The 22,090-nt window shown below is 40.4% G+C and overlaps 1 protein-coding gene across 2 annotated transcripts; it reads right to left on the bottom strand.

The window, feature by feature from the left end:
* Positions 1-965: 965 nt before the first annotated feature.
* Positions 966-22,027, bottom strand: LOC139471612 (chitinase domain-containing protein 1-like). Of its 2 annotated transcripts, none has more exons than XM_071254123.1 (11): positions 21,737-22,027; positions 14,866-15,009; positions 13,401-13,533; positions 13,042-13,083; positions 10,962-11,068; positions 10,183-10,244; positions 9,120-9,212; positions 6,961-7,059; positions 6,013-6,168; positions 5,530-5,604; positions 966-4,627 (listed from the first exon to the last, which is right to left on the bottom strand). In XM_071254123.1, exons 1-11 carry the CDS (start codon positions 21,848-21,850, stop codon positions 4,489-4,491), a joined length of 1,164 nt encoding a protein of 387 aa, XP_071110224.1. In that variant the 5' UTR covers positions 21,851-22,027; the 3' UTR covers positions 966-4,488. The 2 variants fall into 2 exon arrangements, with proteins under 2 accessions (XP_071110224.1, XP_071110135.1); XM_071254034.1 differs by having other exon boundaries at positions 966-4,630.
* Between the last annotated feature and the right edge of the window lie 63 nt (positions 22,028-22,090).

The raw sequence follows: 22,090 nt of genomic DNA on the forward strand, positions 1-22,090 counted from the left end.
GTTTTAGCCCCTTAATGCCGAGCGCCAGACAGGGTAACAACAAGTACCATCTTTTAACGTCTTTTGGTATGACGCGGATGGGGATCGAACCCCGGACCTTCCGCTCTCCGGGCGGACGCTCTACCATTAGACCACGGAGGCGGTCCCATGAATAATAACCTGTGAGAATCTTGGATACGAACTCACAAGCGACTCCTTTGTCTACTGGGCCACTCCTGTCCTCCCTTATAATAATATTGTTTACACATTTCATATTCATGTATGTGAATAAGCTCCTGTTTATTTCATATAAATGCAAAGGAAGTGTTTGGGTGTTGAACTGAGTCACCTTAACATCAAAGATTTGCTTCAGTTTGGCTTAAGGTCTATTACCCAAAGGGACCCGGATTGAATTATAGTTCCGGGAACTCGCTTGTCGTAAGAAGTAACTAAACCGGATCGGTTGGTCCGGCTGTTTGACTGCGTGTTGCCCATATCAGCCACCAGGTGTCTGGTCCAGCCTCTCCGAGTTACAGGGCGTCGTCATACTGCCGGAGTATTGCTGACCTCATCTCTGTAAGCTACAGGGACTGTATATTGACATCTGGATAGGAATTTCATTTGTCAAGCAAAAGAGGTCAATATAATTTCAAACCATGGACTATTTAGTGTCCTCCTCAAGCGGTCAAATCTGTCGAAAGGCCAGGTTCCTTTTTCACACCCATATCCTTGATTCAAAGATGCCATCTGCGTTATTTCATTCTAGTTCTGCTATTTTGGCAAAACAACGAATAATTAGACACCCAGTGATCTAATGTCGAACAATTGAAGAACACTAATCCGAAAATCAAGTTACCATATTGTTCCAATGTTCCTCTATAAAGCACCTTAGTGCTCGAAGGACGTCCAGAAGCTAGCAATGTCAATGCTAGCTGCATGTGATGTGGACAAATATAACACAACTCATAATAAAAGAATCACAATTTTATTCCTTGCATACCCCAATAAACTGCAGTCATACATGAATCCTTTCACAGCTCCAGACTTAACTGCTGCCCCAGACAGGTTGGGGAAACCTCATTCAGTGGAATGTTGCAAGTATCGACGCCTACTTCTAGTCAAGCACAAGGCTAAAATGAGACGGATCTTCAATGTCGAACGGGTACAGGTGAAAAATGGGAACACACGATTGCTACAGATTTATATGAAGATAACAAACGACATTGATAGGCCCCAAGCTGCAATCATCTACGACGTTTATAAAAAAACAAAAACAAACAACAACGAAATATTAGGTCTCTGCTCTCAGCAGAAGAAACAATATAGTAAGTAATATCCTAGTTTACACCAGGAGCTGCATCAACACTTCTACTGGAACGGCACCAGTTGGCTAAGGCATTGCTGCGTCCCTTGGCCAATGCAGTTGATGGTAAGTGTGTTGAATGACAAATTCAAAACGCTTTTTATCATTGAACCAATCTACACTCACTGTTCTTTCACTATTTAAGTTATATCACGTGTTAGCATGATATGGTTGCGTGCGCACTGCGGTGCCCACTCTCAGGTACAGAGTCACATCATCAGCCAAAAGCAATCTACTGAAACACCAATTAATTCCGTGAAATTATGTACAGATCGATTCTTATAAACGTTAGTGGCGTAACCCAAATTGTATACTTGACAGGATTGAGCCAGACTGGTTTTTATTGCTTGGTTTGAGACATTTTTTTCTTGAATGATCCTTGCCGGTAAAATAAAAAGGAAATGTCAGATCATCGTTTTTTCTTATTCAAACCATTGTCTCAAAATGCTGCAATGTGTGGTGAGTTCTGTCAATATATTATGTCTCACTTCCTTGTTGTTTAATCTATTGCTGGGATTGACCCTTATAATTGCATTCAGTTATATAAAACACAATAGTGCAATTAGGTTTATTATTATTCCACTGAAAGAATCTGTAAACCAGTCTGTCTCACTCTATCCACGGGAGCATTGAAGAGATCTGTGATCTCTATCTCATCTGTGGCTTAAAATGGAATATAAGATATACATTCATCAACAAAGGCAAACCAAATCAATGAAATATCTCACACCTTAATTGAAAAACTAATGATCACAGACAACAACTCCATCATATGAAAAATACAGTTCAGACTTGAAAAAACAGGCAATAAAACAAATATTCATAGCCTGACCCTTGATGGGAACAACCCCTAGCCAGCAGGTATAGCAGGGACAGCTCCCACACCTGGTCAGTGTACATCTCCACAGTGGGACCCACCTGATGGCAACAACCCCTAGCCAGCAGGTATAGCAGGGACGGCTCCAATACCTGGTCAGTGTACATCTCCACAGTGGGACCCACCTGATGGCAACAACCCCTAGCCAGCAGGTATAGCAGGGACGGCTCCCACACCTGGTCAGTGTACATCTCCACAGTGGGACCCACCTGATGGCAACAACCCCTAGCCAGCAGGTATAGCAGGGACGGCTCCCACACCTTGTCAGTGTACATCTCCACAGTGGGACCCACCTGATGGCAACAACCCCTAGCCAGCAGGTATAGCAGGGACGGCTCCCACACCTTGTCAGTGTACATCTCCACAGTGGGACCCACCTGATGGCAACAACCCCTAGCCAGCAGGTATAGCAGGGACGGCTCCCACACCTGGTCAGTGTATATCTCCACAGTGGGACCCACCTGACCAGAGACAATTCACGTCACAAGTTTACGGGTTGTAAACCAGTACATATTTAGTGAACTTGGATCCATCAAGCAACATGTCCGAAAAGGATCAATACAACAGAAAATAGTCAAATTCATTTTCAATGAATATCAGGTCCTCATTACACAGTATACATATATTAATTAGTAGTAGATTAGTAGATGGTTAAATGAGTAGTTCTTTAAAGCACAGAACTATCACAGGCATGGACTTCACCATCTTCCTGAGGCAAGCGTGACCACTAGCCTATATCAAACCCTGTGGAAACAAGACTTTGATAAAAAGGCTAGTGGACACTTGTCCAGAAAGTCTGTACAAGTCTGCCGTAGGCTCTGTGACAAAATGTACCGGGGCTGGGGAAGTAGGAGCGAGGGGGGAGGTGGAGGGCTGGAGAGCATGTGTCTACTTCTTGGATCGCAGTTCCACCATGTCCGTTTATTGAAAATGTATTATTTTCGGTTTCTAGTCAAATTATGAACACTTTTTAAAAAATATGGTGACCATAGATATATTTACACCTCTATCTTCAAAGGCTCTGGACAATTTGTCAAAACGTGTGAACTGCAGGGTGTCCTCCACAGATAACATTAAGGCAAGAAGGAGGCATCCCGAGGGGCAACCACTGTGCTCCCCTTCTTGTCCATCTGTTACTTTATGCACAGCAGTCAGAATTTCTGCACAGATCTGGCAAAATCAAAACAAGGGAATATGGCCAAGAAGCTAAAATTAACTTTCAGGTATATCGATGATTTGATATCGTTCAATAATGGTCAATAGACAACTACCTTGAACTGATTTACCCACCTGAGCTAGAAATAAATGAGACCAGTGAAAGCCTCATCTGTTTCATCAGAGACCATCTATTATATGGTCTCTGGTTTCATACTTAGATCTTTGCACAAGGATTCAGAGTTACAAAAAGGTTATGGATAAGGCTGTATGACAAGAGGGATGACTTTCCAATAGTCAACTTTTCCTTCATGTCGACCAATATCCCAGTAGCTGCAGCCTTAGGTGTCTACATTTCACAACTTTTGAGATAAAATCGGGCATGCTCTCTCTACGAAAATTTTAAAGGATTGTTCAAAAGTTGTTTGGTCAGGTTACAACTATCAAGGCCTGAGTAAAGCTTTCAAAAAGATTTATTATAGTCATGTTGATGACATTTCCAAATACGCATCAGTGACAAACTGATATCTGATGCAATTCTCCATTTTGACTTGTACCAGATGTTCCTGTGTTCTTTCAGGTGAGCAATTGACTTGGCACTGCATGTGTTTGTGATGGGTGCCACAGGTGGGGAAGGATATGCTCACCTTTAGAGGAACACCTGGTATCATCACTATTTGCGTAGTGATTCATAAACATATGCCTGTGATATAGTCGGGATTTTACAAGTGTACAATTTTTATGATTATGTTTCTATTTGTATGCTTCCAACAAAGCTACCATTTGGTGACTACAAACAGACCAATAGTTCAAGCTTATCATGAGGTCCCGGTGTCCAACTGCAAGGCAGGGTTGAGCCTCATCCGTCACATCAAGTAATAGAAGAAGTCCATTAAGGCCCCACAGAGATATCCTGGTGTCCAAGTGCGTGGCAAAGTCGAGCCCTGTCATCAGTCATAGAAGAAGCCCAGTCCCTGCCCCACAGCATGTTGTCGGTGTCCACCTACATGTAAAGCTGAGCCTCGTCCATCACCACAAGTCATAGAAGAAGTCCAGTCCTTGACCCACAGCAACCTCCCGGTGTCCACCTACATGTAAAGCTGAGCCTCGTCCATCACAACAAGTCATAGAAGAAGTCCAGTCCCTGCCCCACTTCCCATATAGAGATGCCTGTCCCCAGCTGTTTGGCCAGGTCGAGCCTCATCTGGATGGAGTGTGGTGTGGGGAAGAACACCACGTGCTGTCCGGTACTGCTGCTGCATAGAAAGACAAAACATGTCGCATGTTCATTCACTGAAGCATCAGTTGCACCAAGTCACCTAGCAAATAATGTCTCTGTATAGTCACACCAGAAAGTCTCTCCTTGAGTAACATACCAGGCTGTTTGAATAATAAAGTACTTTCTTAGAGCCATTAATTTCATACATCTCCTTTAGTAAAGTACATGTGTTTAATTTAAACATATTTTCAATCTCATTAAAATCAGATCTTTGTTCTCGCTACCGCTAAACAAAGATCTGAGGACATCCCATTAGGGGTCATGTCAGAACAACCTTTCATCCAACCAATAATAGCGTTGCTTACCAGATCAGGAAAGTGACAGTCGGAATGTGATTTCTAATCATGCAACCTCGAAAACTTTAACACGGGGTATTCTGAACAATAGTAACAGGCTTAACGACTGAATCCATACAATCTAGACAATCTATTAGCCATTCCAGAATGTTCTTTTGTTCCGGTTTCAATTTTTTAATCGAGAATTTGTCATAAAATGTTTTGAAGCGTAGTTGCCAATTTGAAATTAGTGTCGTAAAGCACGAGAAAGCTGCCTCTGACTGGGTAATGTCGACTTTTTCTCAGTCATTCCATTGGTTGGTCAAAGTTCCTGCAAGGTCATTATGATGTGACCCATAATTGGATGTCCGCAGATCTTTGTTTATAGCGGTAGCGAGAACTAAGATCTGATTTTAATGAGATTGAACATGTGGTGTTCAGTTGTTCATGAACAGGCTGTTTAGTGGATGTTTTGCATCACCTATTGATAGTCATAATACTGAGTCATGTTACAAACTATTTCAAAGAATAAACAAAATAAACTTTATTTATCATGGTAGGAAGCTGTTCTAATACTTCACAACAATCCATCTTATCTTACCTGAATTCAACAATGTGTTCTGCAATATCTTCTCTCCATGAAATCTTTGGCTTGGTTTTAAGAATTTCAATATATCTGAAAAGACATCGGTTTGTCTCCATTTTTATTTCCATTTTTAAAAAAATATAAAAAATCCTTATGCTTAATAATGCACTCCAATATAGCACACAGTTACTTCCCTTTACATGCGCCCTGCTTTACTGCGTATCTCGTTATGGTCATGGTGGTAACAGAAATTTGTATGCTTGTTTATGTTGGGAGGCTGTTTCCCAGGTTGATGGTACACAACTGTTATTTGGTTACCTACTAGTTTGAACAAGAAAACCAAAAAAACCACGCCCGCCCTCACTATATTTTCAAAAATCATTGCCTGAGAACCAATTCTTATATTTTTTTAAGCCCTAAGAAGATTGTTAAATATATAATCAATAATTGCTTTCCTTTGTAAATCTGAACATAGAATAAATGCTTTTGTTTACTCACTTGTTTCCTAAAACTGGTTCCCCAACTCCTGGGCCGTAGTGATTGCCATAGAAGTTCAGTCCCAGTAGGATCTTATCTCTGTACTGGGCTGAATCAGGGGGAGATAATGTCTCCACACACTCTCTCACCCACACCAGGGGGCTGTTTGGTCCTGGCCTGAAACAAATAGAAAAGGTTGCTCTTTTGAATTGATCATTTGTCACCACACGCCCCTTTCCGTAACCTGCAAGAAGACTCGTCCCCCTTTCCATGAATGTTATGTGCGAAAATACGACAAACCAATCAAAATGCACGTATGACTTCAAGTTCTTCGGTCAAAGAATCCCTCAGGTTTTTTATTTTATTTTACATATGTCTTGCAACTAAAAATATACCCAAGACACAGCTAAATGTGTTCAATCATACTGTATAATTCCGCATGTCCCGATGTGCTTTAAATTGCATCTGAAATATATACAATATATGGGGAAATACATGTGAACCATTACGCAACGAGTTGACAATTGTTTTAGGTATGCCCGTCTGCGCTAAGACTGAACCCGGTCGCAAAAATGGCCATGAGAGGGTCACGAGTCGCTATTTGGCTTTGTCCCGGAATAACACGAGTTGGTATTGAATGTTGAATTAATAAGAAACAACAACATGTGGAGGGTTGGAGAAGTCGTAGGTCATGAGACTGGGGCCCCCACACAGATGTCACCTACCTCTGAGGGTTGGAGAAGTCATAGGTCATGTGACTGGGGCCCCCACACAGATGTCACCTACCTCTGAGGGTTGGAGAAGTCATAGGTCATGAGACTGGGTCTCCCACACAGATGCCACCTACCTCTGAGGGTTGGAGAAGTCGTAGGTCATGAGACTGGGGCCCCCACACAGATGTCACCTACCTCTGAGGGTTGGAGAAGTCGTAGGTCATAAGACTGGGTCTCCCACACAGATGCCACCTACCTCTGAGGGTTAGAGAAGTCGTAGGTCATGAGACTGAACCTGTCAACATATGGGGCCAGAGCTTCAAACTCCTTCCTGGAAATCAGCCCCGGCCTGTCTCTGTGGAGGACATGTTAACACAGTCAACTCATTTGTGTTACAATGAATAAAACAAGTGTGTGTGAGTTTGGTTTAACGCCACTTTTAACAGTTTTCCAGTTATATCACGGCGTGTCAGCTTAATGTGGGAGGAAAGCAAGAAGTGATGCAGGTCTCAGACGTTTACCACTTCGGTGAAACCCACGAGCGCAGGTATGGTGCTGACAAACCTAGAAACATAATCGGGGCGAACCGGGATTCGAACCCACAATCATAGGTTTCTGGCGTGGCCAAGGGACGCAACTCTGCACAGCGAATCGTGGCGCCTTAGACGACTGGGCCCCCTGTGCCCCCCCCAAATAAAACAAGTCTCAAGCTTGACAAGTAGTACACTACAACGTGCACATACACAGAGAGGACAACACAACTGAAACCAACCCAAGGCAACCTCAGTAACATGATATTTAAAATACAGCAGCTAGCAGGAATGAACTTAGACAGACCAGAGATTGGTTTGTTTGTTGCTTTATGCCACAGTCAACAATAATCCAGTTAGATGACAATGTGCTATAATCAAATCTGGGTCAGGTGCGCCAGTGTTTGATATCAGGAGCAACATCCCACACAGTTAGTGTCTGATAACATGCAATCAACCAAGCCCCTGGCCTCGCCACAACATTTCATACAGACACCTCTTATGAGAAGCGATAGATTACCGTATTTTCTTGAGTATAGTGTGCACCCATGTATAATGCGCACGCCCCTCTATCGGATACAGTATTTAAAAAAAATAAAATTTTGAATACCAAGCGCAGAAAAATAAATACACTGTACCCTGCGAAATTTGAGATAAAAAATCACCAGACATGTTGATTTACCGTTTAAATTGTATTTTTTGTTCTGCTAGCCATTGTTTTATATCGAGGGATTAAGATTACCTTGTGTATTTTCTCCTAAACTAAGCTGGACACAGCAATCAGCTGTACACACGTTTTCTTGGAATCTACCGGTGATTCGGTCAAGACACACCCAAAGATATAACTTTAAAGGATTTTAATGCAAGGATCGGCAAAAATTGTATCTGAAACCATTTTTTTATCAGGAATAATATATTCCAATATCTTCTTAATTTAGATGCAGCTTTTACTAAACATATTTAAAATGATAATAACCCTAAGCGAAGCAGCTGATCTTGGGACCTATTCTAGTCCCATGGAAGTCTGATAGATCGTAGCTAGTCTTCCAAGGCCCTGTTGACATTTCAGGTTAGAATTGGTCCCCAGGAACCCATGTGTATAGCAGGGGTGACCATATGGATCAGGATCAAATTGTACAAAGGGATCTTAGCGCTAAGGTGAACGTACCTCCCATACTTTAACATAGGCTTACAAACAATGTAGGGCTAAGGTGAACGTACCTCCCATACTTTAACATAGGCTTACAAACAATGTAGGGCTAAGGTGATCGTACCTCCCATACTTTAACATAGGCTTACAAACAATGTAGCGCTAAGGTGATCGTAACTCCCATACTTTAACATAGGCTTACAAACAATGTAGCGCTAAGGTGATCGTAACTCCCATACTTTAACATAGGCTTACAAACAATGTAGGGCTAAGCTGATCGTAACTCCCATACTTACGAACAATGTAGCGCTAAAGTTGTTTTGTACAACTGCACCCAGGTGGTCGCACTTGCTTACCTTGTTAATTGTGTGTCACCATACCCCGATGATGTGGGATGCTCATAATATCAATCACTGGTTTGAATACTTACAGGCCGCTAGAATATTCCCGAGTGAGGAGATAAACTACAAACAAACATAATAGACATCCATGTACCATCCATTCCCTGCTGCCATTGTACCCAACCAATCACCATGTCCGTCACATGTATAATCTGAGCAAGGCTATGAAAGAGGGAGTAGAGGTTAACACCATTTTAATAGAACCCAGACCTTGTGTGCAATGTGCCAATGCTTGAACCACTAGCCCACTGCCCTGGCTTTGAAATAGAATAAGGACACTGGTAATATCCTTTTGAATTTTTCTGAGCAGTATCCGACCAAGGAGTCAACTCACTTCCCATACAGGGGTGGAGGGATGACGAGGATGAAGAGCTTGTTGTCTGCTCGGAACATCTCTCCCATGTGTGTGAGGAAGTGCACCAGCTCTCTGAAACATAACACCGACTGTAACACCGACTGTAACACTGAAGGTAACACCAACTGGTGGTTAGGGCCATCTCCCAGTTATCTCCCTTGGTAAACTGCATTTCAGTTGTCTGTTAATTTTCAGATGTTCACAACCAAATAGCAATACACCATGGACAAATTAGAAAATCACTATATGACACTGATACCACAAAAGCAGTCTATGACTTGAGCCACAAGACTGAAGTCCAAGTCAAGTAAATTATTTGTCTTATAAGCTCAGGTAATAAATGCCAAGACAATAAATGTACCAAATAGTTTGGGAAAGTAGTGTCAAAAGTTTTTGTTAGACACTGGTGTAAACTGTAGCTGTATAACATGTTATAACTATAAAGAAATAAAATCATAAATCTCCATATAATAATAATGCATTGTGGGAAGGTAGAAGTAACTTAAGTCTTTTAAAATATACTCACCGACAAAAGCAACATGAATACCATACATGTTGGTTAATATATGAAGACTAACTCATATTCAAGAGATATTAGATTGGTTCGATGCACAAACAAACATACTGGTTTATATGTTGTGTGAATCAACGCTCGTGAACACACCACATGTGACTTCATAGATCCATTACTCGAGATGCACCATTTGTCTTGTGCAGGATTAGTGTGTAATGTTTGGAAATCACGTGCAGGATATCGTGATAAGAATAAAGACACGCTGTGGTAACACTTGACTGATTGTTAGTTTTGTCATTAAGTGGTACACACTGGAAACATCTCTTCTTAAAGTACATACTTCTCTATATGTTTCTATGGTTCGCGTTTCTGTTGGTGGTGAGTCTAGTATTGCAGTAGTCAGTCATGACCGGTAAGTCATCCTTATCAACAAATACCACTCACTCCCTCACTCACTCCCTCACTCCCTCCCTCACTCCCTCCCTCACTCACTCCCTCACTCACTCCCTCACACACTCCCTCACTCACTCCGTCATATGTCCTCCAAGTTGAGACCAGATTTCAACCACTATGCCGGGCATCCCTTGTTTCTGAAAAAGAAAACGGGAAATATGACAAGGTGATCAGGTGAGCTAACATTAGTTGCATGACTTTCGCTATTTCTCAATTACAAATTGCATCATCCATTCCCCGTAAAGACCTGAGAATGACATTTGAATGGACGCTGTTGATCACGGTAATAATTTCGTATGCTGTGAATGTGGCACTGATGTGGAGGCTTGTGTTATCAATTTGAATTTGATGACCAAACCATTAAATATGTGTTATTTTGATACAATCAAATTCAAACATTAGGAACATTCCCTTTCATTAGGAAGCGGACATTGATTAATATGTCATCAGTTCTTAATGGGAGGTGTGTGTGTGTGTGGGGTCCAGACAAGTAAGGTGCTGCAATTTCCTGTGCAGAGTTGCATCCAGAGTTGCCAGGAACCTGTATCATGGGTTCAAAGCCCAGTTTGGCCTGATTATGTTTCAAGGTTTGTTAGCACTTCAGGCTTTCCTCCCACATTCAGCCGACATGCTGTGTCAACTTGAATACAGTTCCTAGTGGCGTTAAACTCAACTCACTCACTTTTCACAATAGCCATAAGATGCTGATACGGGAGTTTGTGTCAAACCTCCATTACTTCAGCATCTTATGTTATTGCATGGGAAGCATGATGAAATAAAGATGTATATTTTAGCAAAAGAGCTGGAATTTGGATGTCTTGAATCTATAGAATACCATGAAAAGGAACACAAACCTTAAGGAACTTGAGAATAGTGTTGATGCAATCCTCTATGAGATCCTCACTAGCAAACACTGCCTTGTAATCATTGTAGTTCCACCCATCAAACAACACACGTGGCACTGTGACAAAACCGTCAGATCATCATCACAAGTTTACTATCATGCAAGGTGATATTTCTGGTAGAGAAACATTCAAAAATAAACGTTTATGTCACTTTTCAACATCATATAAACTTAATCATCATCATGAGACACACGAGTGAAGGACTTTTTCATTGCTACAGGAATATTTCAGCTATATCTAGACGGCCTGCACATAATCATAAACTCAACAAACCAGTGATTGAAAGCATGAGCAATGATCCATGCCATCAGGGCACAGTGGCACACACTCAGCCAAGTCACAGACCCCAATCTCAGTCAGGTCTTACGATAAGCATGAGCAATGATCCATGCCATCAGGGCACAGTGGCACACACTCAGCCAAGTCACAGATCCCAATCTCAGTCAGGTCTTACGATAAGCATGAGCAATGATCCATGCCATCAGGGCACAGTGGCACACACTCAGCCAAGTCACAGATCCCAATCTCAGTCAGGTCTTACAATAAGCATGAAGCAATGATCCATGCCATCAGGGCACAGCGGCACACACTCAGCCAAGTCACAGATCCCAATCTCCGTCAGGTCTTACAATAAGCATGAAGCAATGATCCATGCCATCAGGGCACAGCGGCACACACTCAGCCAAGTCACAGACCCCAATCTCAGTCAGGTCTTACGATAAGCATGAGCAATGATCCATGCCATCAGGGCACAGTGGCACACACTCAGCCAAGTCACAGACCCCAATCTCAGTCAGGTCTTACGATAAGCATGAGCAATGATCCATGCCATCAGGGCACAGCGGCACACATGCTGCTGCTGTATCCTGCAGGGACACCTCAAACCAAAGTGTTTCAAGGGAGATAAGGAAAGATGATCCAAAGCAGATTAATGGTCCCGTGCAATATAGTTTTCAGATATCTCTGTGTGCAACAAAACTTAAAGTCTGGAGTAGACAAACCACTGATTGGGATATGACTAGACAACAATTTGCTAGATCTCAGTTAAGATACGGTCCTTAAAAGAATACCGTATTCGACGTAATAAGCGCCCAGGGCGCTCTCAAAATTAGAAATAGGGGGCTCTTATTACAATACTATTTCGTTTGAAAAAAACAGACTTGAAAGATTTATTTCGTGGTTTATGCTGACAGCCTGAAATGTTTATGTACAACAGATATATTTTCCCAGAATTTAATTGCCCATAATTAAGGGTTCACATAACACACGAGTGCATATTATACGCAAATAAATAAGTATTGTGTACATTGATAAATTGGAAAGGGTACTAATTGGGATTGTTCACGAGCCAATATAATAGCAAATATACGTCGAATATGGTATGTCACCTGTCCATGCTGAGTAGATAATAATGACCTATCTTAAATAAGCGAGTGGTTTGGTTTGTTGTTTAACGCAGCACTCAGCAATATTCCAGCTATATGACGGCGGTCTGTAAATAATCGAGTCTGGACCAGACAATCCAGTGATTGATATCATGAGCATCGATCCACGCAATTGGGATCGATGACATGCATCAACCAAGTCAGCGAGCCTGACCACCCGATCCCGTAAGTCGCCTTTGACGACAAGCATAGTTGCTTTTTACGGCAAGCATGGGTTGCTGAAGACCTATTCTACCCCGTAATCTTCACGGGTCAAATAAGCGAGTGAGTAAGTTTAATGCATTATCTTTATGTGTCGGGACAGCCCAAACTGATGCAGGTTTTAGATATTACCACTTCAGTCAAACCTGCAATTCATGGTGCCGACAGATGAAAGATCATAATCAGGGCCAATCTGGGAATTACACAAGTGATCAGCTGATACTGGCATGACTAAGGGAGACAACTCTGCAGTGTGAGTTGTGGCGGATTAGACGTCTCAGTCACCCATGCCCCCTCAGCAGGAAATATCTTGCCACAGTGTTAACACAGATATTCCAATAGCGAGTGCCATTTGTAGGACTGAATGCTTCAATCCTTCTTACCCATTTTTGTGTTTCTTCCTTTAATCACATCAGTCACCCATCCTGAAACAAAATGAGTCAGTATGGATCAAACTTCTAAAGTAATATATTTATCAATACAGCCTTGTATCCAAGCACAATTAGCTGACCGAAAATTTGTGATTTAACATGATCTATGTGAGTGTCCAAGTACACAATAGCCATGACCAATTTCAGACTCTAGTCTAACACCAGGACACCATTCCACAAAGCGATCTTAGTGCTATGACTATCGTAAGCCAGTGTTAAAGTATGGGAGTTACGACCATCTTAGCGCTAAGAATACTTTGTGGAACGGGGCCCAGGTCTTGTATAACGCCTAACATTGATTAAGCTCCTACCTTTATCAATGTCATGGCCGCCCTGCATGAAGAACGCCCCCCCTGGTTTACGCTTGATCTGCAGCCAGACTGGAGACACATAGTCGAACTTGTTGCCAAATATCTTTGCCACATCATAACCATGGTTGTTCCACTGAATGAAGAGAAAAAAATTTAAATCAAAAGTTCTCGCTCCACCATTTGTTTAATGAACAGGAATCCAGTATACTAGTGAGAGAGTGAGTTGGTTTTAAAGTGAAAGTAAAATAAAAATGTTTATTTTGATCCTGTTCAAGTTTTTGATAAATGGTTGCTTGTTTAATTACAATTTCATTCCAAAATTTAAAGTCCTTTCCATTTGATCAGTGAGGAAAACTTGTCGGCAAATTCAGCTTGACCACCGTTACATGTTACACAGTGACTTCTGATCATGCGTGAAACGTCACAAGATGTGTACACAAACTAATTACCTAAAATGACGTGAGTGAGTGAATATGAATTCACGCCGCTATTACCAGTATTCCAACAATATCATGGTGGGGGGACACCAGAAATGAGGTTCAAACATTGTGCCCTTGTAGAGAATCGAATCTGGGTTTTCAGCATTACAAGCCAACGCTGAAACCAATAGGCTAACTCGCTCACTCCACTTTCTGGTGACGTACAACACTTCCTCTGATCTTCCATGAAATGTCACAAGACTGTGTGATCTATGTAACTGATTTATGGGCATGAGAACAGACAAGTTTAAGTTTTTGATTCAGGTAATTGATTTGAACCTGATACACAAGACAGGACTAGACATTTTTTACGGGAAAGTTATGCAACTAAAACTGCTGCCATGCATTGGTTGATAGGCATTACTTAGAAGTTGACGGATGACAAAGTAGACACAATTTATGGATAACAACTTCTTTAATACTGTAAAAGCGACGTTTCGGTATAGATCCTTATACCGTTGTCAAGCAAGACTGAATGAGGAACATTGTAAAGAATATACTTAGTTGTGGAAGATTAACAGAAGAGGATTAACAGTAACAACAATTACATACATGAGTAAGTAATGACAACAGAAGGATAATACTGTCACAACATGATGGACAGAGAACACATAGGCGGAAGCCAATCGGACGGGCTATTTCCTGTTTATTTGGCTTCATGTTCCTCATTCAGTCATTCTTGACAACTGTATAAGGATCTATACTGAAACATCGCCTTTATGGTATTAAAGAAGATGTTATCCATAAATTGAGTGTACTTTCTGCCATGCATTTGTGGTAGGAAATGTTACCTGCACTGGGTGCATCCTGACAATGAAAGTTAGCTGCTCTAGCAGTGTCTTACCTGCATTGGAGCTCCTTGGATATAGTGAGTTTGGTTTTACGCCCCTTTTAGCAATATTCCAGCAATATCACAGCTGGGGACGCCAGAAATTTAGACTTTAGACTAATCTTAGTTGCATACTGCAATAAATCTTCAAACTCACTGGTGTTACGTAAGCTAGTGTTTCTCCTTCAAATGCCTTGTTATCCACTTGTGACGGACTATACACAGCATGCTCTTTGAGGATATCCTTGATGGTGATATCTTCTTTCACCAAGCCCCTCTCAAACACGCTCTTCACTTTACTCTGCAAACATACATTGGACTGTGCAATTTAAAGGATTAACTTATCATGAAGTATCCTGGGTTATATATTGTGTGTTAAAAAACAAACAATCATCTCCAGGTCCAACATTGTCAATACTTCCTGGGGTTTGTAGACAGTACATTACTCCATCACCTGTGAATATATGTACACAGGTAGTCGCTTTGTGGTGTAGTCGCTTATCAATACTAGCTGTAGGTATTCGATTCGTTTGTTTGTTTGCTGTTTAACGCTGCAGTCAGCAATGTTCCAGCTATATGACAGCAGTCTGTAAATAATTGAGTCTGGACCAGACATTCCAGTGATTGAGCATCATCATCATCACAAGCATCGATCCACACAATTGGGATATGATGACATTAACCAAGTCAGCGAGCCTAACCACCTGATCCCGTTAGTCGCCTCATACGACAAGTATGGGTTGCTGAAGACCAACGTTAACATGGATCTTCAGGGGTCTGAATGTATTCAAGGTCAATGGAAGAACATAGTGTCTACAAATGCATGAAGTATTGATAATGCATGCTCAAACATAATCCCAAATTTACAAAGAAGCTCAACTGTTATTAATGGCACTGTCATGGAAACCATTAATAAAATGCCATTGATATACTAGTAATACATTGTTTTCCTGTGAACTACAGATTACAATGTGTCACTGTAATCTTTTATTTAGCTGCGGCAACTGTATCACTGTGCTGCTCCCTCTAAATGATTTGGATTTTGACTTGTCATGTTACACTGAGTTTCCCAAATAGATTCCAGATTCAGAACATACTGCACTGACAACTCTGCCATAACAAACATGAATCATATTTTTTTTTAAAACTGCCACCTTAATCATTTCCCTAAACACTTGCTTTTCAATCATGCAACTTTCTATGAGTTTATTTGGTTGGAATCATTGAGAGGGTACTGATTTTGGCTGTCATCGCTGAGTTTTAAAAATATCCACAGGCTAGGTTCCCAACTCAATAAGTAAATATATTGTCATAAGCACCCAAATTTGAAGGCAAGTGTCTTCAGAATTGAATCATGAATTTGTCATGATGCATGCACTTTGCTGAAGCATATAGAGTGCAATGTAGATTTGGAACGGGGATCTATTAGGAAAATACATCAAGGGATAGTCTGTAGATCTGTGTAGTGTGATGAACTGCCCATGACATGCTTGTTTTGTATGTTCCTTCAACCTACTGGCCAGTACATCTGATTACACACCCAGCTAGCACACCTACATCGGGCCGACGTTGGCTTTACATCGGCAACCGCCGGCAATATCGGCATCGGCAAACTGCAGCGGTCCGCTGTCGGGCCAATGCTGTTGATTGGCACTGACATTGAACCTGATATATGATTTGATTTTGTTATGATAACATAAAAGAAATAACACATTTGTCGATTACAATGTGACAAACTTAATTCAAATATAATTACGAACAATACAATAATTCTAATCGAACTCAAAATATTAACTTTATTTTTATTTTTTAAATGAAATAGATCAAGCACATTCACTGACCATTTTTGGCTGCACATATACAACAGAAAGAGAATATACAGACGGGATTCGTCACATCTTACAATTCATTCAGCAAAATACAAGATGTTGGCAAAAGTTTGGAATATCGCGATCGGTTATGTTACGTTGGTCCAACGTTTTCACGACATGCTTCAAGGGAAGCTACTCTTGTAATAGAGGGCGCTGTTACTCACGCGCGTCTTTTCAAGCAGACGACGAAAGGATGCGTGGAGGGCTGAGGGAAAACCTATTTTGCGGTAAGTGTTTACTTCATTTCTGTATTTACGAGTGGTTAATTTCATTTTCAAACCTTACAATTTAAACGAGAAAAAGTGTTCATTCAAATGTGTCAACGTGAGTAGAGAAATCTAGGCCTGTGTGTTTTGGAAGTTCGCGAAACACACCCCTGTCAATATTCTACGTCAGTGACAAAATCCGTGGAATATGTCGTGACACTGCATCCTCACTAGATTCTCTATTTATATTTTTTAAACACCATATACATATTTCTAGCTAAACGCGGGGACAAGTGCAAATACAAAACATGACAAGAGATGTTTTATTTCCATGTAAATTCAGCGATGTTCAACCAACGAGTCGCAATCTCGGAGTGAGAGTATTACAGCGGCAAGCAAATGAATAGCCAAACAATTACTTACATTAGTATTTTTGAATGAACATTGCTCTATTTGTCATTGTCACAGGCGTAGTGTGGGGATGGATGAGGTTAGGAAATTGATTACAAACTCGAATTTACAAATCAATGTTGTGATTGCCTTCAGCGCAAAAAGCAGTGAACATGAAATTCATAAGGAGGCTTTCGGAAACTTTCAGCATTGCGTGTGCATGTCATGCGATCCAGCTAATGTTCCTACTGATCGATGAACGGAGCTACACTGCCGAGTTCGGTTTTCGATCACACAAAAGTTGAAATAAATAAAAAGTAAAATTGATGTTTTTTAATGGCATAATTACTTGCGAATTTTGAACATTTTCTGGACAATGGGCGAAATGAAAGGACAGCTCTTTTTGTAAACGATCAATGCATATTACAGGTGTGAGCAATTTTATCAAGATCTACTTGGATACCTCACATAGACCTAGACCTATATATCGATCAGAAATCTTATACCGATGTATGGTATCTGTATCGATCGATTAAGGTTTTGAGATATGGCTAATTCAGAATGGATTTTTATTTTTTTATTTATTAATCTTTTGGGGGGGGGGGGGGGGGGGGGGGGGTTGAGGTGGTAGTCTTATCTACTTAAGTAATTTATGATGTACATTTGTGATGTAATACTGAATTATAAATTTAAAAAAAGTACTATTTCAAAGGTATGATGCTAAATATATATTACATGACAATTTAGAATGTCATTTATTTAATCAAAATTCAAATTAATTGTAAAACTTTGATGAGGAAGAATAGATACTTCAATAGAGATTTTTCAGGACATTATCCATTGTAGAAAAACACCCAGAGCCTTGTTTCAAATTTGATTTATTCTAACTAAAGATATATTATTTCAGTTTATCATTATCCCTTTTCCTATGTTTACAAGCAATGAAACTGTGCATAAAATTACTTGTCCCCAATACTTTCCTGCTATTTTTGGCATACAAGTGTTTGTAATATGTACATACCTTTGTATCTGATCTTTTAATGATAAGCGTTTATTTGCAGTTTTGGTTTACCATGATGTAATCTACATATTTTGGTATCATATAATAAATGAAATCTGTTTTGTGGTAACCAGACTTCACAGGGTCGGTTCAATATTATGTCAATATGGGGATTTTCTCATTGCTTTTCAATGGATGCGGCTATAGCTATTAAAGTGAAACTACTTTCCCTGGGAAATTATTTCTGCTACATGGCTCCAGATAAGGACTGTATGTACAAGTGCAAATATACGAGATAAGATGTATGAATTAAGGAAAGGACCTGATATCTGTGTATGGCCAAAGCTTTATTTAAATGTTACTTTTATGTTTTGAGCAACATTCCCCTCAACCTCTTGACATCATCACCATAATAGCTTAGTGCTCACTGCTGCTACACAAACTTGATATATAACATTCTTATATTTCTATTTAAGAAAACCAGATGTTCAGCCATTGCCTATTGGCAAACATGGATGAGCTGAATGAACTCTTAGCAGCTTTTCCAAAATCGAGCAACTGAAAGAGCACTGGTGAGTGGATTAAATTTCTTTAGATGTGTCAAGTATGGGAAATTTACTCCAATTTTGATTCATATAGAAGATCCGGGGTAGAAGATATCTTCAGCAACCCATGCTTGCCGTAAAAGGCAACTATGCTTGTCGTATGGGATGAGGCGACTATTGGGATCGGGAGGTGAGGCTCTCTGACTTGGTTGATGCATGTCATCGATCCCAATTGCATGGATTGATGCTCATGATGATAATCAGTGGATTGTCTGGTCCAGACTCAATTATTTACAGACCGCCGTCATATAGCTGGAATATTGCTGAGTGAGGCGTTAAACAACAAACCAAACCAACTGATACATGTTTCTGCTTGAAATATTTATAAGCATATATTTAATATCATGTTTGCCCTATTAAGGGCCCCTGACACTTACTATGGTAATCTTCCAAATGAAATTTCATGCTGACTTACTTTTGATGGACATACAAGAGAGATTGCACACCTAAAACTGTTCTCCAGCAAGATTGGAGGAGGGGGGTTATCATGTGGTTATTGGGGATGTTTATTGGGCTAAATTAATAGGGTGATATGTCAGTTATAAAATCTTTTTTAATTGACATAAGAAACAGATTAGGGATCTACCATGCAATATTGGGAGGGGTTATGTTATTTGCGTATATAATTACACATAATTCAATTTACTTATTTACACATATTATAAACTCATCAATTTACTTACTGGGATTCCGATAATTCTAGGGTGGGGCCTTCTGCTTTTAGCCCCTAAATTTGGAAAAAGGCTCACATTTTCAAATACAATGGGACATTTGTATGGGCAAGTGCAGGTGTACCTAGGGAATATATGAAATTGTCACATAAAGGGCCCATGGCAGAAAATTCCTTGAGTGAATCCTGTATTTATTAACAGGTGTCAATACTTAAAATAATATATACACACATATGTAAGGTGGTGCATGTGAACAGGGTATTACTTATTCTATTATTCCATTATGTTATCAATGGCTTGTTTTGACACACTTGTGAAGTCCATTACTCGTAATTGTGAGAGTGCATGCAATGACTTATAATATGCATTTTTTGCTATCATTTGTAAACAGAAGCTGAGGAGGAAGCCTGCAGCTGGGCTCTTACAAGCCATTGACAAGTACATGGTGACCTGTGTAAAAGAATGGCTTCGAGTTCCAGGAGCAAGGCTTAGAAATGGCATCAGGAAAACGCGTACTGAAAAACAGAGGTGTAGATTGAGAATCTGCAAACAAAAGTGCTGAATTGCAACGGAACAAAGAAATCCAAAAAGCTGGTGTTGACAACATATTTTTCACAGGGTTATGACCCTTGTTTTTGAACTTGGAACATATACTGCCAGCTTCTCTTGGACACTGCTGAAGTTAATAAATGAAACTTTCGGTGCTTATCTAAGGTACAAACTCCAGAAGATGGTTATAAGAACTTATTTTGTATGGAGTTATGGCCTTTGCTTCATGCTTTTTTAACTTGATGAAATAGGGGAGAAAAGTTTGTCTCGCAAACGAATTTGAAGCCACATAAATGAAATTTTGCAGGCCAATATGAGGGTTATATGTTTAGACTGTGTTTTAAAACTGGTTTTGAGAATATATGTTTCACATCTGCCTTGTTGCAGGTATTTACACTGTTTTCTTGTAAAAATAATTAATTAATAATAAAGTTTATTATTCTATTTTGCTCTTTGTGTTTATTTATAAGTATTAACTACACATGTATTAGGGTACATAAAAAATAGTACTGTAACTAGTGTAATCATTTCGATTGTTTTGTATAGCTAGAAGTATTTATATTACTTACATTTGGTTTTCAAAGTATTAACTATGATAAAAAAATATTATCTTTTTAAAAATTCAGTATTTTTAGTTTTACCATTTATCTTTGTAACTTTAACATCACAGCTAGTTGCAGCTTTTAGAAATGTTTAGTTTTATGTACCCTAACACTACAATTGGAAAAGTTCTATTGTGGCATCATTTACATGAAATGAGATGTTGTCAGTTATGACTTCTGATGACATCGGCCTATTTAAGACAATGGCAGATGCTGCGCTGATAATTGTTGTCGACATTGGGCCGATGTCCATCCGATGCTGATTCCATAACAGTTGCCTATTTCTGGCCGAAGGCTGGCCAGATAACTATTTACGACGTTGTGCCGATGTCGATCCGATGAGCAAAACTTCATCGGCCCGACAATGTTTGCCGTCGCTGAGCCAATGCTGGGCCGGTGCATTGCCGATGCAGGGCCGATGATGTTTGCCGGCGTTGGGCCGATGTCGATCCGATGAGCAAAACTTCATCGGCCCGACGATGTTTGCCAACACTGGGCCGATGCTGGGCCGGTGCAGTGCCGATGCAGGGCCGATGACGTTTGCCGACGTTGGGCCGATGTCGATCCGATGAGCAAAACTTCATCGGCCCGATGCAGTTTGCCGACGTTGGGCCGATGGTGTAGCCGACGTTGGGCCGATGCAGGGCCGATGATGGCATGCTACCTGGGCAGTCATCTCCTCAGTGTCAGTCAGCTACCATTGTATCAAGTGTTTACTTGGATGTTAATTATGAAAAATAATACATACAATGTAATTCATGATGTATTGTACACTGACATAAAAGGGTAACTTGTGGGATACGTCAACACAATAGAAATGTTGTTTGTATTATTACCAGAGAGAGAGAGAGAGAGAGAGAGAGAGAGAGAGAGAGAGAGAGAGAGAGAGAGAGAGAGAGAGAGAGAGATGTAAGATCTGTATCACTTTTGGCTTTACTCCCACATCAAGCTGCCATCATTCTGTGATATAGAACTTAAATACTGTTCAAAGTTAGAAACCCAGCTCACTCACTCTTCCTGTGGTCAAGACAATCAAGTTATCAAAAGTGTTCTTGTCAACTGCCTTTTCTCAATATTATTGATTCTAGTCGGATACATGGTGCCACTGGTTGGTTAGATTTGTATTTTGTTTACCTTTTTGCCATCTTTGTTCTTCTTTGACTTATCACTCTTAGAGAGGGTGGCCGATGACACGTGTAAACACGTCAAAACACACAGAACAAACAAGTGACAAGAGACCATTCTCATCGTTTCATCTGAACAAGTATATCCCACTGTGTCCGTCTTACTAACATTAATGTGCAACCAGCTGATAACAGAATAATCACGTTTGGTGTATCACTTATAAAAAATAAATAGTTTTATTCTGTCGACATATCAACAAAGTCCACGTGCAGTCAAGGGGTGTTACTCTCATAAATCAACATAAGGGAATCCCACTAAAAAATCAGTGTAAACTCTGCAGCAGGGCTCTAACACTTAAATGTA

Source organism: Haliotis cracherodii, unplaced genomic scaffold (assembly GCF_022045235.1).
Source record: "Haliotis cracherodii isolate W230 unplaced genomic scaffold, xgHalCrac1.p SCAF_1, whole genome shotgun sequence".
Lineage (NCBI taxonomy): Eukaryota > Metazoa > Mollusca > Gastropoda > Lepetellida > Haliotidae > Haliotis > Haliotis cracherodii.